The 19,758-nt window shown below is 37.3% G+C and overlaps 1 protein-coding gene across 3 annotated transcripts in view; it reads right to left on the bottom strand.

Annotated features, from left to right (window-relative positions):
• The window catches only part of Graf (GTPase regulator associated with FAK), a 329,103-nt gene that overhangs the window by 140,337 nt on the left and 169,008 nt on the right, over window positions 1–19,758 (bottom strand). For all 3 annotated transcript variants that reach the window (XM_081739156.1, XM_081739155.1, XM_081739157.1), the window contains exon 4: window positions 4,183–4,284. In XM_081739156.1, coding sequence (XP_081595282.1) covers window positions 4,183–4,284 — 102 coding nt within the window. The remainder of the gene's footprint in view (window positions 1–4,182; window positions 4,285–19,758) is intronic.

The raw sequence follows: 19,758 nt of genomic DNA, 5'->3' as shown, positions 1-19,758 counted from the left end.
CAACTGCAATCGGGTTGAAACAGAATAAGAAGACAAAACCATCTGGTTTATTCTGGTTTATTTTTATAAAAATACTGAAGGAGTGTAGTTGGCAAAATAAATGAAATGTTGCTTCCGACAAAGTATTTCTCATAACTTTAGTTTGTGGTCAAAGTCTGAATACGATAAAACAAAAACAATGTTTCCATGCATTGCTCGTTTCTTTATATAGAAGCATTTAAAACACTGGTGAAAGTTTCAAGGGGAGCTGAAGGTAGCCACAGGGGGGCTCAGCCCCCCTCGCCCCCTCCTAGCTACGGGCCTGCATGACAGATTACCTACCACAGGGGCACACTATTACTAGTACCTGTTATTCTCATCTAAGTTACGAAAGGAACTAAAGAAGAAACGTCGTGAATTGGTCACAAAAGGTGTTCTGTTGTTGGCAAACAATTCACTTACTCATTCCGCCCATGCATGCATAATGAAGGCAGTGAAATCAGGATGTGAAATATTGCCCCATCCCATACGCACCGGACATATCGCCAGACGACTTCTTTCTCTTCCCAGAAATGAAGCGTCCACCCATATGACGCCACTTCGACAGTAAGGATGACGTCATTTCTGGGACTGGACTGTGGTTTCAATGCCAAACTGCAGACTTTCACAAATCGAGCTTACGGAAAGTGATTCTCCAGAATGGATTTCTTCCAGGCGGTTGCACTAACTTTTTGATACTCATTCTATTATCGTTTTGGTTCTATAGTGATCAACGTTAAAACAGAAACCGAACGTTGATCTCTACCACTTCTGGTTTGACTACTACCTTCATCAACGAATTCTATTCCCATTCCTAACTTTTGATCTTCTACAATATTGTAAAGGAATCTGTGTTTGTTTGTTGCGGCCCACATCGAAGACTGCAGTGATTGATTTATTAATTTTATACATATTTGTTTTACCAGCGAACAATGATGTGGGCTACCTATTTTTGTATGTGTTATTTGTGTTTTTGTGGGTTTTAGTGAATTTTGGTAAAGGACAGACACCTTTTACTATATGATTATATTACGCTGTGAGATACAAACGTGTTGTGCACTAGTGCACTGAAGAGCCGGTGACCGACTGATTTATCTTTCGCTGAATCAGCATTTTACAATTGTGATGTGATTTAAGTAATTGTTGTTATTGTTTTGTAATAAATCATGAGAGACACCATCCTGACTCTTCCTACAACCTTTGCCACTCTTCTTGTGACGTCTGGTACTCGCTTCTAGGTTCACTTGTAATAGTCGCTGAGCCTTCGGCCCGAGCTTAAATACGACCGAAAACTTCCGCTTTGGGAGGTCGCGAACCAAGAAGAAGAGGTTGCTGGCGAAGTTGCTGTTGGACTCCTACCAGCTGACCAGAACCTGACTTAGGAAAGGGCCTCACTGACGACGCCGTGGAACCAGAGCCAGAGGAGCCGAGCCAGTGGATACCAGCGTCCGAGTCCAGACGTCGAAATGAAGGTATTCCTTTCTGATTCCTAACCTCTTTCCCACACCCAGTCTCTCTTTTCTTAAGAAAACCTTTTGCAGAATTCATTTTTGAATAGTTATTCTCTCTTTTCAAAGGATAGCCGTCCAATCCAAGTACCTGTCATGAGTTTGAATCCCCATTTCATTATTCTGACGACTTGTGAGTAGGTGGAGTTTTGGTAGCCTTTTCCTCCCCCTAACTCACCCTTTTCAATATGGTCAAAACTGACGGTGATACAACAAGTAGCTCTTCGAGATCTGTTTGTCTTCCAGATGGACAGAGACAAACCAGGGTAAACGCACAAAGGAGTTTCGGTGAACCAAAGTCTTTCATAAGTTCCTTTTTTTAGGGGTGGGTATTAATGTCGTGTTTATTTTGGTCTTAGACTGGCGATTGCGTAACTTGTCTGACAAAGGTTCTAATCTCTCTCAAGCCATGGATGGGTGTCTCTGAAGTCTTCAACTGATTTCAAAGTGTTCTGACTTGAAAACAGCTGACGATACTTGAATAAAACCCCTACAACTCGAAAAGGCAGCGTTTAGGTTTGTGCTCAGTTACATATATTAAATTTTCAATGAAATGTTCACAATGTTTAATATGACCTCCAGCTACGTGTCACTCATAAAGATGACAATTAAAATTCTTCCGGTCTTCCCATGCCTCGAACACGGACACTTATGGAAGCTAGCGAATTGACTGATTGTTGGCGGCAGCATGAGTCTCCTTCCGGAAACCAAATGGAACTTGGACACTCCGTCTTTTTAATGTAGGCGTTTCATTAAAATACGATTAGCTATTTTCAAGCTACAATACTTCGATATAGGGTGAAGATTCCATAGACACTTTGTATGTTGTTCTTTTACCATTCCTTTCATTTTCATAATTCATTTTCCATCGTCTCCTTTAACTTAAAAGGTAGAACCGTACGACATACAACGCAAGAATATAATATAGTTTCCCGTAAGCATAATCAGGAGAGCGTAGCAAATTTATAGGACGTTAAAACTCAGAAACATATTATCTAAGTTTGCTAATAACTAACGTCCAATGTTAGCACCTAAGATTTTAGAAAAAGGGCGAGTTTGTGATCTTAAACACTGATCTAAATTCTCTATTTAAAACAAAAATTAAGCCGACAATACAGTTGTATGAATAACAATGAGGTACCTATCTTATTAAAAAAAGGTTGTCTTATCCTCAGATAAATTTAAAAAAAAAAAACTGAAAAATTCCTGCAATGCATCTTGATGAGTATTACGTTTTATTTATTTATTTATTTATTTATTTATTTATCTTGAAACCAGATTATAGAAGCCATCAACCGATTTCACGGGCCCCTAGACATTTTTTCTGCAAGTATCCTCATCGCCCCAATCAGCGTTGCCAGACTAACAGCTCGGAATTATTCCAAAACATGATCGAAATTATGCTAGATTCAGTCAAATTATGCTAGATCCTCATAATTACTAATTCAGGAATTTTAAAAGGAAAAAAAAAAAAACGAAGTTGAGGTACGATAACGTAACTTAAAATACGCAGAGCGCAAGAATGCGTGGATAGAACTCAATACTTCACGCACCAAAGTTTTAACTCAACTAAACTAGTGCAGTCGTTGCCAGACTCAATGGCGTTTATATCATATAAATGAATGCAAAGTGTTTGTTTACATATTTTGAAAGAAAATTACCTCGCAGCATAAGCGGAGTTGGAATTGTCTGCTGAGGAAGGGGAGGGGCAGATTTTTGGTTGGTCTCTGACCTTTCATTTCAGGAATAAAGATGGTCATGAAGTCAGAAATTAAGATGGTAAAGTTGTCAAAAAGTTGGGGGGAGAATGGCCCCCATAGCTCCGCCCATGCCTCGCAGTTAGAGGATTATAAACCCTGGGTGGAGCAACAAAAAAAAAAAAAAAAAAATTAAAAATGGAAAAGACGTTTCTAACTTACTTCGGAAAATAAGACTGCCTGTATGGTTTACCGACTGTATGAATCAATGGGAGAGGATACATTTCTGCCGTTCTTTTTCTTCCCACGACCAACTTCTTTCTCATCTCCAGGTTTTGCGGCTTTTTGATAAACTTGCTGAAATTATGCTAGATTTGGGCAGGATGCTAAAAGCCAAGATGCTAGATGCTAAAGACATGCAAATTATGCTAGATCTAACATCATTATGCTAGATCTGGCAACGCTGGCCCCAATGGTCTTAAGCCCTGTTGCCAACTCTGCTTTTATAAAAGTATTCTAGATATAATTCAAGCATTATCTATGCTATTGTCTACACTTTATTCTCGTCACAAAGAGTATTTACAAAGTAGCTAGATCCGTATTTTTAAAATCTAATTTTGTTTAATTTAATCCCTAAAATAATTATGATGATTTTGTTCTGAATTTGCACTGATGGCTGCAATTATGAGCGAAGTCTACAAAAAGATCAGAAATTGTTAATTAATAACAAATAGTAAACTAAATACGTATGATGTGATCCGTTTTCTTTTAATCAATTCATATGAATGAAAAATGTTAATGCTCATTAGAATAAGATCTAAATGAAGTTTATATTTCTCATTCTTGATCAAGATAGGCTATATGGATATACGGTTTATACATCTCAAGTGCATCTTACCATATGATGCAAATTATCTTATCCTCATATGAAATAGCAGTTTTAAAAAGAAAAAACTCACCTCTTGTAACACAGTATCCTGTTTCTTCGTCGACAAATTGAGGTAACGTTCTTGACTCTGGCAAAATTTCGCTGTTTGCTTTTCAAATTTCTTTTTACCATCCTGTAAAAGAAAGTAGTCATTATTATTAAGCTCATACCTAAATGAACAGTTGTGAGTAGTACATTATAATTTTACGTAGTCTACGTAACATTTCTCTCATATAGATTATGTAGAGGAATGTATGACATGTTTTGTTTACTGAAGTTTACCGAGGCTACGAGACGTGGATCTACAGTTTTAAGGGTTTTCACTACAGCGAAATTAAACTACCGCTAATTTTAGAGTTTTTCTGTAATATCTTCAAAACAAATAAAAATATTCGAAAAGCAGAAACGTAGTGAACTAGACAATACGATTTTGCATGTGATACCTTTACCACAATTCATCTATCTGCTTTTGGTATGCCGCTATTTATAGAAACCGCAAAAAATGCTAAATCTATCTACAGTTGCAAATCGAAAGCAGATAAATGAGTTGTGATAACGGTATCACACGCAAAATCGTATTGTCTAGTTCATTACCTTTCTGCTTTTCGAATATTTTTATTTGTTTTGAAGATATTACAGAAAAAAAACTAAAATTAGGGGTTGTTTAATTTCGCTGTAGTGAAGACCCTTAAGATGGAATCCGATCAACCATAATGTATACAATGATCTCCCACCGAGAATCGAACCTACCTGAGAATTAGAGGTGTGCGCGCGCGCTACCCACTAGATCAGCGGGGAGAGCTAAAGAAATGATACTAGTAATGCAAATGTAGGAACAATAAAACAAAACTCGATTACGTTAAAATAAAATCAGAACATTTTCAAAACTATTAAATGAGACAGAGGCAAAAATCTGTTGAATTACAGTAAGCGCACAGAGTCGTAAAGCCTGACCTAGATCTACCAATTTCAGCTTCCAATAGAACGCGAGACTGTTCCCCGGTTATCAACCGCCCCCCCCCCCTCCAAGAAATCTTGGCATTCTCGTCTCTTGCGCTATACGGACATTTTCTAAGGGCGCAGTGTTGTCGGATTGGTTCTAAGTTTCGTTTTATTTGTCTTTGTTGTCGTTATTTTATATTTCGGCTATTATTATTGTCATTGTATAATTCGAACTATTGTTAGTGTTTGTGTTATAGTTCTTCAAGCGCTATTTCTTTGTCGCTCGTTCACTATCTCTTCTAAGCTTGGCAACATTGTTGGTGCACTTCTGCTATTTCATGCTTTTTGAAGCGTGTGTTCGGAAGGCGGCTTCTCGAATTGTAATGAATTCTTCCGATGCATCACACGTGAGGCAAAGTAGTTCTATGATTGGTGTGAGCCCAGGCTTCATGAGTCCTCGTCGTCACTATAGTCAGGACCGGATTTAGGCCCTGGACCAGGGCGGCAAATTTTGAGGGGCGGCAATTTTTAAAAAAATATTTTTAAAAAACGATAAAACTATTGAAAATACACATTTCACCAACGACTCAATAAACTAAACGAAAGCCATTCTTTTAAATGCTCGTGACTACGATAATATTGTACCAGATTAGTCGTAGCAAATATGGTGGTGTCGAGAAGTCAATTATTATGGTGGTTTGATCAGTTGTCGGTGGATCTGCTCAAAAGGGCGGCAGTAGGCAGCTCGACACTCTTACTTTTACAAATTGGCGTGTATTTATTTATTTATTTAACAAATATCAGATACAGTCCGGAGGTCATTTTACACTGCATATATAACAACAAGGGAAAGAAATAGAGGAAGGTATGTTTAAGTTATATAAGATGTTTGGTAAGAGAAAACTAAAGACTGCCCAGACCAAGGATGTTATAAAATAGAGGATCTGCCCATACAACAAAATCGTGAAGCCATACGTCACAGCTTCGCCACACCTACTCTGCCCACTCCGCGCCACTAAGATCGCAATGTTTCGAGCCAACAATCATGGCGGAAACGAGAGTAGCCAATCAGACGTGCCGCCTCAGACGATGCTCAATTGTTTTTCGGCTTCATTGAGTTCATATGATGAAGATACGTATGGGCAGATCCTCTATTTTATAACATCCTTGGCCCAGACTATACTTGAAAATGATGGCGAATGCACACGAAACAGGCGTAAAAAATTATGAAAAAGACACAAATTCTTTGATGAATCAGAAGAGCAAAAGGAGATAGAAAACCCAGATCATCATCTTCAAGAAACCTTTGTTGTGGCCACTGACAAGCTTCTTTCCGAACTGAACAAGAGGGTCCGTGGTCAACAATGAATTTCTCAGCAGATTTTCCTTCTTAACAAATCTATGCAACTTGAGTGCCGAAGAAATCACCACAGCAGCAGCAACTTCTCTGCAGCAAATGTATGCAGCTGACATCGAGGAATCTTCGTTTGTTGTTGAGTGCCTTCATTTAAAAGGACTTTTAGCTCAAGAGAAGTTCGGAAGTGCTGAAGAAGTGTTACTATCGCAACTTAACCGATTTCTTATATCGAAAAATCTTCAGGACTAATATCCTAACATAAGTAAAGTATTTTTATGAACACCAGCAACTAACTGTGCGGCGGAAAGATCATTTTCGACACTGTCAAAAATTATAATAATAATAAAACTATTTGAGATCTCATTCTTTGTCAGAAAAGGCTGGTACATCTAGCTGTCTTAGCGATCAAAACTAACTTGACTGTTAAACCTGATTTTGATGACGTTATTAATGATTTTGCCAATGTCAAAGCAAAATGTAAACAGTTTTGATAGATAAAAGTTTCAAAAACGCCATTTTCTAAATTTTTAGGTACAATAATATAACTCTTTATATTATTTAAGATTGTTTTATATTTTTCCGTCATTTACACCATGTAATGCTCAATAGGTCAGGTAGAAGCAAGTTAAGTTTTAATGAATCTACTCCAAATGCTGGCCAGATATAGAAATTAAGACACATTACATAAAATGAGTAAGAAAAAATAAGAACAGTAATATAATAACTAGTAATAGTAATAATTATAATTTGGTAGCAAACGTAAAAAGGTAATATTTTAGGAAGTGGACCCAGGAGAATAGAAGTTTTGGAGAGCGATGCGATTGATGTGTTTAGGGGCGGCAATTTCGTTAGGGCCCATGGGCGCAAAACATGGAAATCCGGACCTGACTATAGTATATGAAATATTTACAAGTTTCCCTCTTTTTCTTATGTAAGGTGCTAGAAAAATTTAAGTCTCTTTGGTAAGGAATTGCTATTGGATTTAACTGCCTCAGTACCTTCACTGTTATCTATACTGTGAAACCCGTACACCAGCGTTTCCCAACCGGTGTGCCGCGAATGGGCCGCTGGTGTGCCGCGAAGAAATCGAAGCAAAATTACTAATTCTATAGCATTCAAATTGCAACACAGGGAAAAATGTATATTTGTATTTCACATTACTATAAACCTCTACTATGAATCTACAACTTTAAGTTTCATACTGTTACTTTTCTGTACATTTTTAATGTTGAAAAAAGTATTTGTTATCATTCTTATGACCATTGTTGCTTCTTTATTGTTCTTTATTGTTGACCATTGTTGCAGATTATTTCGTAACTTGAAATTTTAAAATATCATTCAATCCTTTCGACAAAGCAAACATGCATACAAATTACAGACATATGTGTTTTGAAAGAACAAGTGATTTGTTTATTCGTTCGTTATTTAGTGATCTTCCTTCTTAGTGAAAGGTTGGATTCAGCTTTCGAAAAAGAACGTGTATTTTCTAAAAATATGAGTCCTATAATTCATTGCAATTGTCTTCTGTTTTTAAATTAGAACTAAATATAAGCATAATGATTTACCATTGGGGGAAACCAGTGATCAAGCTTTCTTCTTTGTGAGAAGGAGATCAGTGATCACAGAAAAAATTATCCGATATTTTATATTTTAAATAATAATAATAATAATAATAATAATAATAATAATAATAATAATAATAATATCTATATGGGTGTACCGGGAGAATTCAAGTTACACCTGAACTGTGCCGCAAGTAGAAAGAGGTTGGGAAACGCTGCCGTACACGGTCACCGCTCATTAGTGGACATCTCCATAATACGGTCACAGATTTTTGTCCCGGCAAAAATATATGGCTTATTATGGAAGAGAATCTTTCCTTTTACGGATACAGACAGTCTTCTTTTACCACCAACGTTTTCATTAACTTTCCATTACAGATAGGAATTATTCTCTGCTTGAACATAATTTAGCATAGAAAATATTTTCTGGATTTGAAAATATATCTTTAATTCGTCACTTCAACTGATCCAGCAGTCACAAACCAACTTTGATGAGAAACTAATGTGCAAAGAGTACAACTATTGCAGACATTTTTTTCTTTTTCTTTTTTCAAAAAATCCATAAACCGCTATGATATACTTCTATTAATGAAGTTGTATATATTAAGTTACTTTTGCTTTTAACAGTCTCTAAGCGAATTAATTACTTTTATAAATACATGAGAAGAAAATGATCTACAAACATTACACTTTGCAGTAGTTTTTTTCCCTTTTCAGGGGGGGGGGACTGGGGAGAAAGTATTTCCATTGTAGCTGCCGATTTCTACATTACAGTATTAAAAGGCCATTGAAATCACATCATCTTCCGTTTATCATATACTAAATTCAATACTTTAAAAAAATTAAAAATAAAAAAAGAATAAGAAACTCAAAATGATGTTCTATCAGCTGTTTGAACAGGAAAATAAACAAACGAAGGATATTCTATCGCGTTCTTTCGTCTTCATGTGGACGGTCGTGCCATCTATCGCACGACGACAGAATCAAAGCTGGGCCAGCGTGCTCAACCACGCTATCTATTGGACAACTACGAAAGTACTTGTCACACTACCTCATATTTTTCCTGAGAGAATACGTAAATCATTTAAATCTTTTGACACCCTTCAAATAGCTCTATTATTTGAAATATAAGAAGTCATGAATCAAGTGTGTGGCCTCGAGTAATCCCCGGTGAATAAGAATTATAGTTTCGTCTTATTTTTTTATGGTCGGATTTTTAGGTACACTATATCAAAGGAAGTAACATGTTTCTGTCTTCTATGTGACAGAGTACCTAGCAACTCTTATATTATATAATACTCACCTCCTCATGGAATATCCTGCTTTTATATCCGTACTCTATGTAGCAAAACATGGTACTAATCTCTAAAGTGTTTTATAGTTATGCAATCACCATCTATGTTATCCTGGACTGTCGCGATATAATTTTGCAAGCTACGCGTACTTAAGTATCTACTTAATTTTACAGTACAGTATTTTATTTTCAGTTTAGCGTTCCTTTCAGCACCGAGGCTACATGAGACGTGGACCTACAGTTTAATGTGGGATCCAAACTACATGACCTTCCGTCAGGAATCGAAACGGGGACTCCCACGCCAGAAGCTAATCGCTTAGCCACGAAGAACGACGAAGAATTATATATATATATATATATATATATATATATATATATATATATATATATATATATATAGAGAGAGAGAGAGAGAGAGAGAGAGAGAGAGAGAGAGAGAGAGGCGCGGATCCAAAGGGGCTATAGCTCAAGTATACACTGAATAAAATAGGCTTCAATCCTGCTTTACAATGGATAAAGCGGGAAACTGGTGTAGCCCTTCCCTTGATCATATCCTGGATCCGCCACTGTATATTTATGGGAAGAACGGTGTTACCCGTCCCCCCAATGTTGAAGATAGATTTGCACTGCTGTCAATAGCTACAGTAGTTTAGGGGCATCATTTGGGAAGGGAGGGGAGCACTGTCGCTCTGCCCCGAGTTTGAGAATCACATTTTAAAAACTGTATACTAATATAGTCACAAAAACCCTGAAACTCTTATGTCGGTAGACCAACTTTATTCCCCCCCCCCCCAATCAACGAAACCTGAAATGATGCTACTGCACTAGTTTACCCATTAATTAGACCTACATATGAAAAATATGATAAATAGTAGTGTTTATAAATTACTGTGATTAATTTGCAAATTTCTGACAATAGTATCATTCTATTCACTCCCATGCTCCCGCCAAGTGAACTTTGTGGTGGACAAACACCGTGTGCGTGGGTTTTCTCGGGGTTCTCCCGTTTCCTCCCACTTTCTTCATTCCATTTCATTCATTTCTCATAATCACCGTCTTTTTTAGCCTAACCGGCATAATCGTTGGACGTAAAACTCAAAGATTTCATTTCATTTTTTCTATTCACTCCCAGTGAGTTTTAGCGGGAGGGGATTTTCTTTCAAAAATATTAAGTGGGGATTCCTTCTCGACACCCCCAGGATTTTCTACCACGATTACACCGTGATAAATTTTCACTCCTCCCTATAACAACATAATAAATTCAGATTTATTCAACACTTGATTAACAGAAAGTAATGCTATTGCTATGGTTCTGCTTGAAATCATCTACTTGCGAAAAATGAAAATTAAATCTTTCAAGTTTTACGTCCCACGATAATGCCGCCTCGTCTAAAGGAGACGGTGATGATGAGATACGAATGAAATGGTGGAATAAAAAAAGTTGGAGGAAACGGAAGAACTTCGAGAAAACCTACGCACACGGTGTCTGTCCACCACAAAGCTAATTTGGCGCGAGCTGGGATCGAACCAAGGACCCCATGCACCAGAGGTGAGCGCTCTACCACAGCCACCGCGGCCCCATCTACCTGCGAGTCAACGTGATTGGCAAATTGTTGTAGCGGTCTTTCTGTTTTTTCTCCTTATAGACAAATGTTCATATTAATTTATTTGCTCAAGTAACACATAGGAGACAAATAGAACCTCACAAGGGAACCTTCCGAAAATGATAGTTGCAGTGAAAGATGTGGCCTATGCCAATTGAAAGAGCTGTAACAGAGATGAGCATTCCCAAAAAATTAGCTGCCCATAGCAATAGGTTCAAGAAATATAAGGGGTGGAAGTACGGGAAACAGCAAGGTTGGACAAGGGGGAAAAGAGCAAATTCCGCAAAAGAAGGGGGGCACGGCAAAATACAATGCTGACAAGTGATGTATAGAAAGAGACTTGCCATAATAGGGAGCAAATAAAGGCCACCAGTGGGGTTAACAGTGTTGCCAACTGCAATGAAAAGTACATGTTTTGCAAAGAGCACTATATGTAGTGAGTGCAATATTCAGTGTCATGTAGAACATAAGATATGGCGTGTATAATCAGTGGTATAATCTAACAAAAGAGAATAGAAAAAACAGAAGTACGAAAAATACGGAAAAGACGAAGTTGGCCATAATGCGCCACATTTGATCACGAGCTGTGCATATTAGAATGAACAAAACAAGAAGCACCGACTATGCAGGAAACCGACGTACCTAGAGTCGAAAAGAAAAACGAGTTCCAAAGTTGGCAGCACTGGCCATGAAAATCCAGACAAGTCTAATATAGTTAGGCCACTCGCTTCACAAAAAGAAAATTCCGGCAAGAGGCATTAGCCTTCGCATCATTTGTACATGCTCGTCCACATTGTACGTGCAATTGTTCGATGAGACAATGGTCCAAACAGAAGATACATTTGCAGTGAACACAGCGGAATACTGCCAATCTGTCATACATGGTACAATGATCGCCTGTGAATGTCTCGAAACAGTACTCTAGAGGTGTCGGAACCTTTGGTGGTCTTTCTATCATGTCACCGTCCTACGGCTCATTTTTTGCAATTTAAAAGAAACATTGAGAAAATAGATTTACTCTGAACTTTATTAATCAACCCTCGTATAGATCCAAATATTCTAGAAACTCTTTGTCATCGCTTTGGTATTTCTTTTCATCTGTGTTAGTAGACTTCCGTTAGATTTCGCGGAAATAGGTGACGTGCGTCCGCAGTAGTTCCAGAAGGAGCTGGACGCTCATACTTTCAGGGATTATTTATTGAGTATCTACGAACTTAAAAAGGGGGTAACAAACCCACTTACATTTACTTCGCGAGTGATACGAAAATAAAAAAGAACGTACCTGTTTGTTGTTCTTCTGCCTATATTTACATCAGGCGTTCAGTGATGTGCAAATGTTTGAGAGATGTATGCAGTAGTAGCAGGTCTAGCGTGATTGCTTTGGTGGTTTTTGTGCAAAGAACGGAAGGTGGAGTTTATTCCGTACGGAAGGTGGGGTTTATTCCGTACAGGTTTGCGTCATTGTGTAGAGGTTTTCGTGAAAGGAATGCAACGCGAATTTTGCTTTTTCATGTTTACTTTGTTTTTGGTAATCTACAAAGTATAATGCTTAGAATTACGTGCATAAATTGAGTAAAATTCCTCGGTGATCGTATTACATCTTGGAACTCTAAATATAGGTGTTTCCGTCTGGGTTCTAGTTCCTAGTTTTCCTGGTTTTGGGTCTGCACACATTGACGGTAGGTGTTTCCGGTAGAACAAGACAGTAGACGATGAGGGAAAAAAGGTATGTAATTTTCTTGTTTTAAAAATCTTTCTTTTAGTTCAATGATCTATTAAAAGTAAGTAGAAAATTAAAAAAATAGTGAATAGTTCTTTTTGGACGTGTAAGTGTTATGTATGTGCTAGGGATGCGGTTTTTGGGAATAAAAGAGAATTTTGGAGGACATGTGGCCTTCTTTCTTTTGAAGAAAAAGTATCCCCTACAAACGCGGTTTCATAACTTTCTCTTGGAAGTAGCTCGAATATATCCTCCTAGTATTTGATTGATTCGATATGATGCTTTCTGCTCCTTATGTCTTTTTACTTTCATTCCTCACATTTGCCCTTCACTTGATATGTGCATGTGAAGTGCCCTTGTACTTTATGTATGAGCGTGTGGGGGGGGGGGATTTAACGCATATCGCATGCTTTGCGCTCCTTCTGCTCCTTATTTTCCTTTTACTTTTATTCCTCACATTATTGCCCTTGTACTTTATATGTGCATGTGTAGTGCCCTTGTACTTTATATATGAGTGTGGGGGGGGGATTTCACGCATATCGCATGTCGTGTGCTGCAGGATACTTCTTACTCTTGCATTACGTAGGGAAATGGTATTTCATGTGGAAGTGGTAATAGAACACAGAAGAAACGCAGATCAGGGTGTATTCACACTTTATATTGGAGTGGGAATACAAGATGATCTGGGCTTCCTATGTGTTCTGTTACCACTTGCACATGAAATAACATCATTTCCCTACGTAATGCAAGAGTAAGAAGTATCCTGGAGCACCGGAAACAAGGGCGGTCTCATGTATACTATTACCGATTTCGCAACCATATATGGACATACGACGCAGAAACAACGACCCTCTTTGTGAACGCTCTCAGTCCCTAACAAACGGGAAAGTCGCAAAAACACTTTACTTCTTGACAGTGCTCAACGCTGATTTGATTATTTAAAATGTCCGCACTTCTTTAGCCAAAGAGTGTGAACTTGTCATCATACGTCATCACCGAAGGGCCCCAGCCTGGATGACATATACGCAATAGCAGAATTGGGGGCAGGGGCAGTTGCTCTGCGGACAATCGACGGATGACTCGTCGATACTCTCTCGCGCCTTCTCTTTTCCTAAGAGCAGCGTTTAAGCTGCCTATCTACTAGAGGGTTATACACATATAAGTATTCTGTTGATACGCTCAGTGTTAAGCCAGAATAAACAAAGTTTCTGAATGTGACAACGGCAGTGCGTGTTTTTGTACAGTAACATTTACGTAAGTGAAATTGTCTGATGGTGCGTCGATAATCTCATGGAATAGGACTCACATTTACCACATCTATTGGGAACTCTCAGTGCGGAAGCAGCGGTCAAGAGTCAACCTTGGGACTTCAACTTCAACAACAACACACATCATCGAGCACAGAACAGCGGGGGAGTGATATCGACAGGCTGGCCGAAGAGACACGTGAGTTAAATACCCTAATGCCACCTCTTCGTCTATTATTAAAACACAGCCACTAGCGTAAAAACAGTGTTAGATTATTCATGGTGAATACATTGTAAATACAAACGTATGTAATATTTGTGCTTTTATAGTAGCATTATACTCGTTTTACCAAAAGGTAATTTTATCATTTGCATAGTTAATATCAAATTCTATTGTACTCGTAGCCTAACAAATTTATTTACGTTGTCTACACTTTCGTTTATTGCGTTTCCGGCTACCGCATGACGAAACTGTAGGCATGGGTAAGTGATCGTATACGTCGTAAAGTAGCTGGAAAATAAGAGAAGGAAGGGGCGCGGTATGAGACTGAGAAATTAATCCGAACCACGACGCAAAATAACGATTACACCCGAAATGGCGCAACCGTGACAAGACATACTTTAATCTTCGGATAGAACTGCATTTAATTATTTTAGAGTTCATTTATTAAAATACGAAAATAGTAAACATTTGAACCACGTAGTCACAGATAGCTACTCAGTACAGAATCATGCGTAGATTGTTTTAACTCGTGAAAAGAAAAGAGCAAGAGGAAAGAAAATAAAAAGTAGTGTTTGAAAACAGAAAGTAAATTCAATTACCACAGAAATATTAGTAGCATAATTTGTTTTGTGCGAGATTAAAACGTTTTGTCCATTCGCGAACTTTTATTCCGCAAACTTTTCACAGTACGGAAGCACAGAACAGCTGATTACACATACACACACACATACACACATAGTTGTCGTCACAAATGCACCTTTCATGAGTAAAGAATGAAAAACGTATCTTATGTAAGATATTTGGTTACGTTTATGTAATTTGCTAGTGAAACATCTCATTTAGTGGAAATTTAAAGCAAGTGTTGTGTAATTGAAACTATACGGGTTTTAGAAAAGTGTTTGTTTACATTGTTATTTACTTCAAGTGCTTGTTGCCGCATGTTTTGTATTGTGATTTAGTTATTTGTAAGTTAAGTAAACATGGAGAGTAGTATTACATTAGAACAAATTCAAGTATTATTAGAGAAACAGTCAGAGAAATTAGAGCATAAAATTGATAGTACTAACGAGCGAATAAAGGAATTGGCAAATGAGTGCGCGAACAATAAGTCAGAATGGGAAAGCAAGTTTGATTGCAAATTCGATCAGCTAAGTACTGGTATTACAACTACCAATAATTCCATTATCGAGGTACATTCTGGACTAATTGATGTGACCAATCAAGTTGAGGCAGGAACTGTTGAGTTTAAAACTAGTGTAGCAAAATGCAAGGAAAGCCTCGTCGAGTTTCATGAATGCATGCAGACGGCACGACTTGAACGCAAAAAAGTGCAAGGCGAAAGTGAAATCGTAAATACTCTTGAATTCGCGCAGGCCCCCATTGCGGAAGATAGATGCCTCATAAGTCAGAGAGTTAGTTATAGTCAGGAAATATGTAGTGTGGAGGTAGCAGTAAGCAAAAGCTTGTTATGTGTATCCGTAGACAATTGTGATTCTAGTATACTTAGCGTTATTGATTTACCGGCTAGGGATGCCGATGGCTCACACATAATGAATGGTAGCGTTGGGAATACGCGTACCCACCCTCGCCAAGAAGCCAGGAAGGGCTTGCGAGTTGAATTGTTGTTTTTGTGTGAAGATGTAGTTACAGTGTTGTCGTTTCTACGTCGCGGGCAAGTGGTCTTGCGCGACTTAATGGATTCAAATTTGTCTTTGGTACCATACACGGCCAACGTGAATTGCATTTTTATACTGCAGATCCATTCCGACTTTACTAACTTTGAGTACGGTAGTAAGAGACAACTCCAGATTAGTAGTTTGAAGTGTAGGCCTATCCAGCGAATTGTGTTTTACGTGCTAAGCGCTTTATTTGTGAATATCCTGTCAGAAACGGTTACGGTAGTTGAGCCTAAAAGTAACATTCTTACTCAAGTGCATGCAGACAAAGGGAAATTGTCACCCGTGAAAAGGTTAAAATGTAATACCGAGGTCAAGAATAACCGTGAGATAGTCCGCAATAACCAGTTGAATTTTGCTGATTTGGTAGTTTATCTGAATTCGGTCTCAATGCGCACTAATACTATACATGCTGTAGAAGGGCGTAAATTAGATTCTAGTATGGTCATCTTTCACCAAGCTAGTACGTCATTATTGCGAAATTGTAGAAAACGAAGGTTCAAACGCAAATCTACTCGAAAACAGCTGATCGTTCGTGATTATGCTCATGTTCATCAATTTCCATGCAAAACGTTCTTACAGCGCGCACAATCCCGCATTACGTATGCAGCGAATAGCAGGGCAAAAGTAAAACAAAAGTGTTCTCGAAAACGAAAGTTGGCACAAAATAATCGTGGGAGAAAGAAATTTAAGTGCAAATTGAAGTTAGCGGAATATCAACAAACTCGTAAGAAAGCCAAGACGCGAAAAAGGTGCATGTCGACTCCGAAGAATACTAAGAAGCGCAAGCGTAAATATGTACGGGCATCGTGCAGCAAGTTACATGGTAAATACAATAGTAGTAAGTGTAAACTTAAAAGGAAAGTTGTGTATGATCCTAAGTTTAAGCGCCGTAAACGAAAACGCGTTACTATGTGGAAGTTCAGTAGATGCGCTGCAAAAAGGAGAAAAGTCCCGCAAATTACAAAAGGTAATTGGAAAAGTACTCGTAAGCGTATGAAATTGCAGGCGTACAAGTGTAATCGACATCGGTGGAAAATGAAAGTCTTTGCGTAACCAAAGCGCGAACTTTGCCCGAATTTGGACTGAATCCCGGAAGAGACGAGAAATTAAATACGGAATATGACTTTTAGGTTTTTATAGAACATGAAGATAAATATTATTACTCTTTTATTTTAATTATTCCCCCTCGAACTGCGAAAGTTAGGAATTTGTTTTTCAGCTTCAGGTGTGTGCACACTGTCACCGACGCGCCCAGCCTGAGGAACCACCAGTATCCATTCATAATCAGGTACGTTTATTTAAATACCATGTTTTATTGTTTCTTTACAGTTTTTGGAGATGAGAGATGAATGTGAAAAGCAGAGAAAGGACAGCATTGGAAATTTTAAATAGGTAATTGATTTAGATCGCGATTTCGGACTTTGAAATTTTAATAACACCCATCCACTTTTGGAAATTTTGGTTAACCCGTTTTGGATACGGAATTTCTGTATCGAATTTTTGTTAGGATGTCTATGCTTTGTATGTTTTATTTCTTTTCAGGTACTTCCAGTCCTGGGAACCAAATGTCATTAATAAAATTTTACTATTTTATTTTCTTTGAGTTTTTATTCATTTACCTTGTATGATTATATGAACATTTAGCTGTCCCCATACCATTAGGCATTTAGAGAAATGTTAGGCAATTAGAGATACTTAAAATTCAATTAGAGAAACACTAATGAATGTTACAATTAATTATGAAATTTAAAAAAAAAAAAAAAAAAAAGTGTGGTTTTCAGTTAACGAATTTTTCCATCTGACTTTGTCATGAAGTATGTGTAAAAGTATGATGAGTTTTGTAATATAAGACTGGCTAGGCGTCAGAACATTGAAAATTAAATAATACTTAGTATGATTTCGTAAATACTTGAAAATAACGTTGAATTTAATAATTTGCTTATGAATCCATTCACGTATAATGTTCGTTATGTAAAGTCAGTGGGTATTTGTTATGATACTAATGAAGTTTTGAACTTAATTGAATTTAATCACGAAAACTGTTCTACAAGTTAAGAAGAGGTAAAAGGTTGAAAATTATGATTCAACCCCTAGAGGCGTCACTACTATTCTTTTTCAAAATTACAGTGACGAAATCGGTTTGGCATCCGGTTGGGCCTCAGCCAGTGTGTGAATTTGGCCTTTAGACACACACACTTCTAAATTCTATTTCGGCTTATGACATTCTAAATCTATTTATTTAATAACAAGATATTTAATTTGACGCTTAAAACTTCACATTTTATTAGATATTCATTTTTAATTGACGAAAAAGAGATTATAAATTGTGTTTATTAGGGATTTTGGTAAATAACTTTTCTCTTCTTTCCTTCCTGTAGTACGCTTTTCGAGAAATATTACGTATAGTTATAATAATGTTTCTCGAAAACTGTACTACCAATGATAACCGACACAATTTGCTATCGATATATAAAGTGTTTGTTTTGTTTAGGCAGCATTACCTATAATATATTCGGTACATTTAAAAGTGGAATATTTTGTTAAAAGTGAATAATATTTTGCATCGTAAAGAATTCAATGTTGAAGTACTCTCGTCATTTGTTTAAGTTTGCATCAGAAACTTGTTTCAGTTTAGTAAAACGATTCGGCAATTTGTTTCGTTCAATTTGAGATGCCTTGAAATGAAAAAAAAAAAAAAAAGAGACGTATAATGGCAGTGAGCAACTGAGATATGTAAGGCAAGGGCCAGTGGTAATTTAAGAACTATGATTGGGCGAGAACGGATTAAGCTAATACGTAGTTCCACGTTGCGGGTTAATGCCGGTGTCAAAGGCTATTTTGAAGAGCGACACCGATGTTGCGTTTCAGGATACTAGCGATAATATTCGCATACAAGGCGATCATAGCGTATAAGGCCTATGGAGAGGCAAACGCTTGTACTGAGGACCATGAATTATGTATATTGCGAAGTATGCACGATGCAAAGGGCAATGAAAGGCCGCATCTGTGTTTTTCGAGGTTGATTTTTCCCTCGTTATCGTTGTTAAGTTCCCAGCCAAGGGTGCTGGAGGAGGCAAGAAGCCTATATTTTTTGTGCGTTTATGCTATTAAATGACAATGGTCCACAAGGTTGATATGTATATCCTTTTATGTTCGATTTGTGAATATTCAGAAGATATTTCTAAGAAACGCCCATGTTTTGAGGTGAATTTACCCCTCTTATATTGTGTAAAGTGTCTTTTTAAAGACAACCGCAATATGAATTACTCTAGCTCAGTTTTGCAAGTGCCCATAACCCAGTTAGTTGCCATTAAACGTCCATCACGAAATTGTTGTTGATAAATTGTTATAGCCAAGTTAAAGTAAATAAATAAAAACTTAAGATGCTAAGTTGGAATTTCAAGCAATGTTTTTTCAGAATTAAATTTATGCTATGAGAATACATCAACTTTGTTACGTAACAGCAGGTGTTAAAATGTATTAATGTTTAATCAACAAGCTATAAAACATTATGAAAATTCGATAATTTAATTTATTATTAGCTCTGAACTTATTAACATTGTCGGTTTGATTTTAGACAAAATCTGATAAATATTGTTTTAAATTTTGAAATGAGTGTATTTCAGAAATTGAGGAAATATGAATAATAGATGCCATAAGGTGAAATTAATTGAATAACGAATGTGACATTCTGATTGTAAGTGATATGGTCACCACCCGATATGGCTAAATGTATTGATTTATTCCCGATTGTGACTTAATACCGGACATGACGATATTACTGATGTTGATAAGTGCAATTTGCTAGTAAAGCCGCACAATTCTTTCGTATTGGCTAGCGCTCTTTAAAGGAATGCAATTGTAAACCTACTAATTCTGTAGGTATGAGCGGGCCGAAAAAATATTAATAATTAATAAATGGTCAATGATGTTGAGATTCAGGGCTGTAGTATCGAACTTTCCCTCCCCCAGGGTATTC

Source organism: Thermobia domestica, chromosome 14, assembly GCF_964235325.1.
Source record: "Thermobia domestica chromosome 14, izTheDome1.hap1.1, whole genome shotgun sequence".
Taxonomy (NCBI): domain Eukaryota; kingdom Metazoa; phylum Arthropoda; class Insecta; order Zygentoma; family Lepismatidae; genus Thermobia; species Thermobia domestica.
This window is presented reverse-complemented; position numbering and strand designations above follow the sequence as displayed.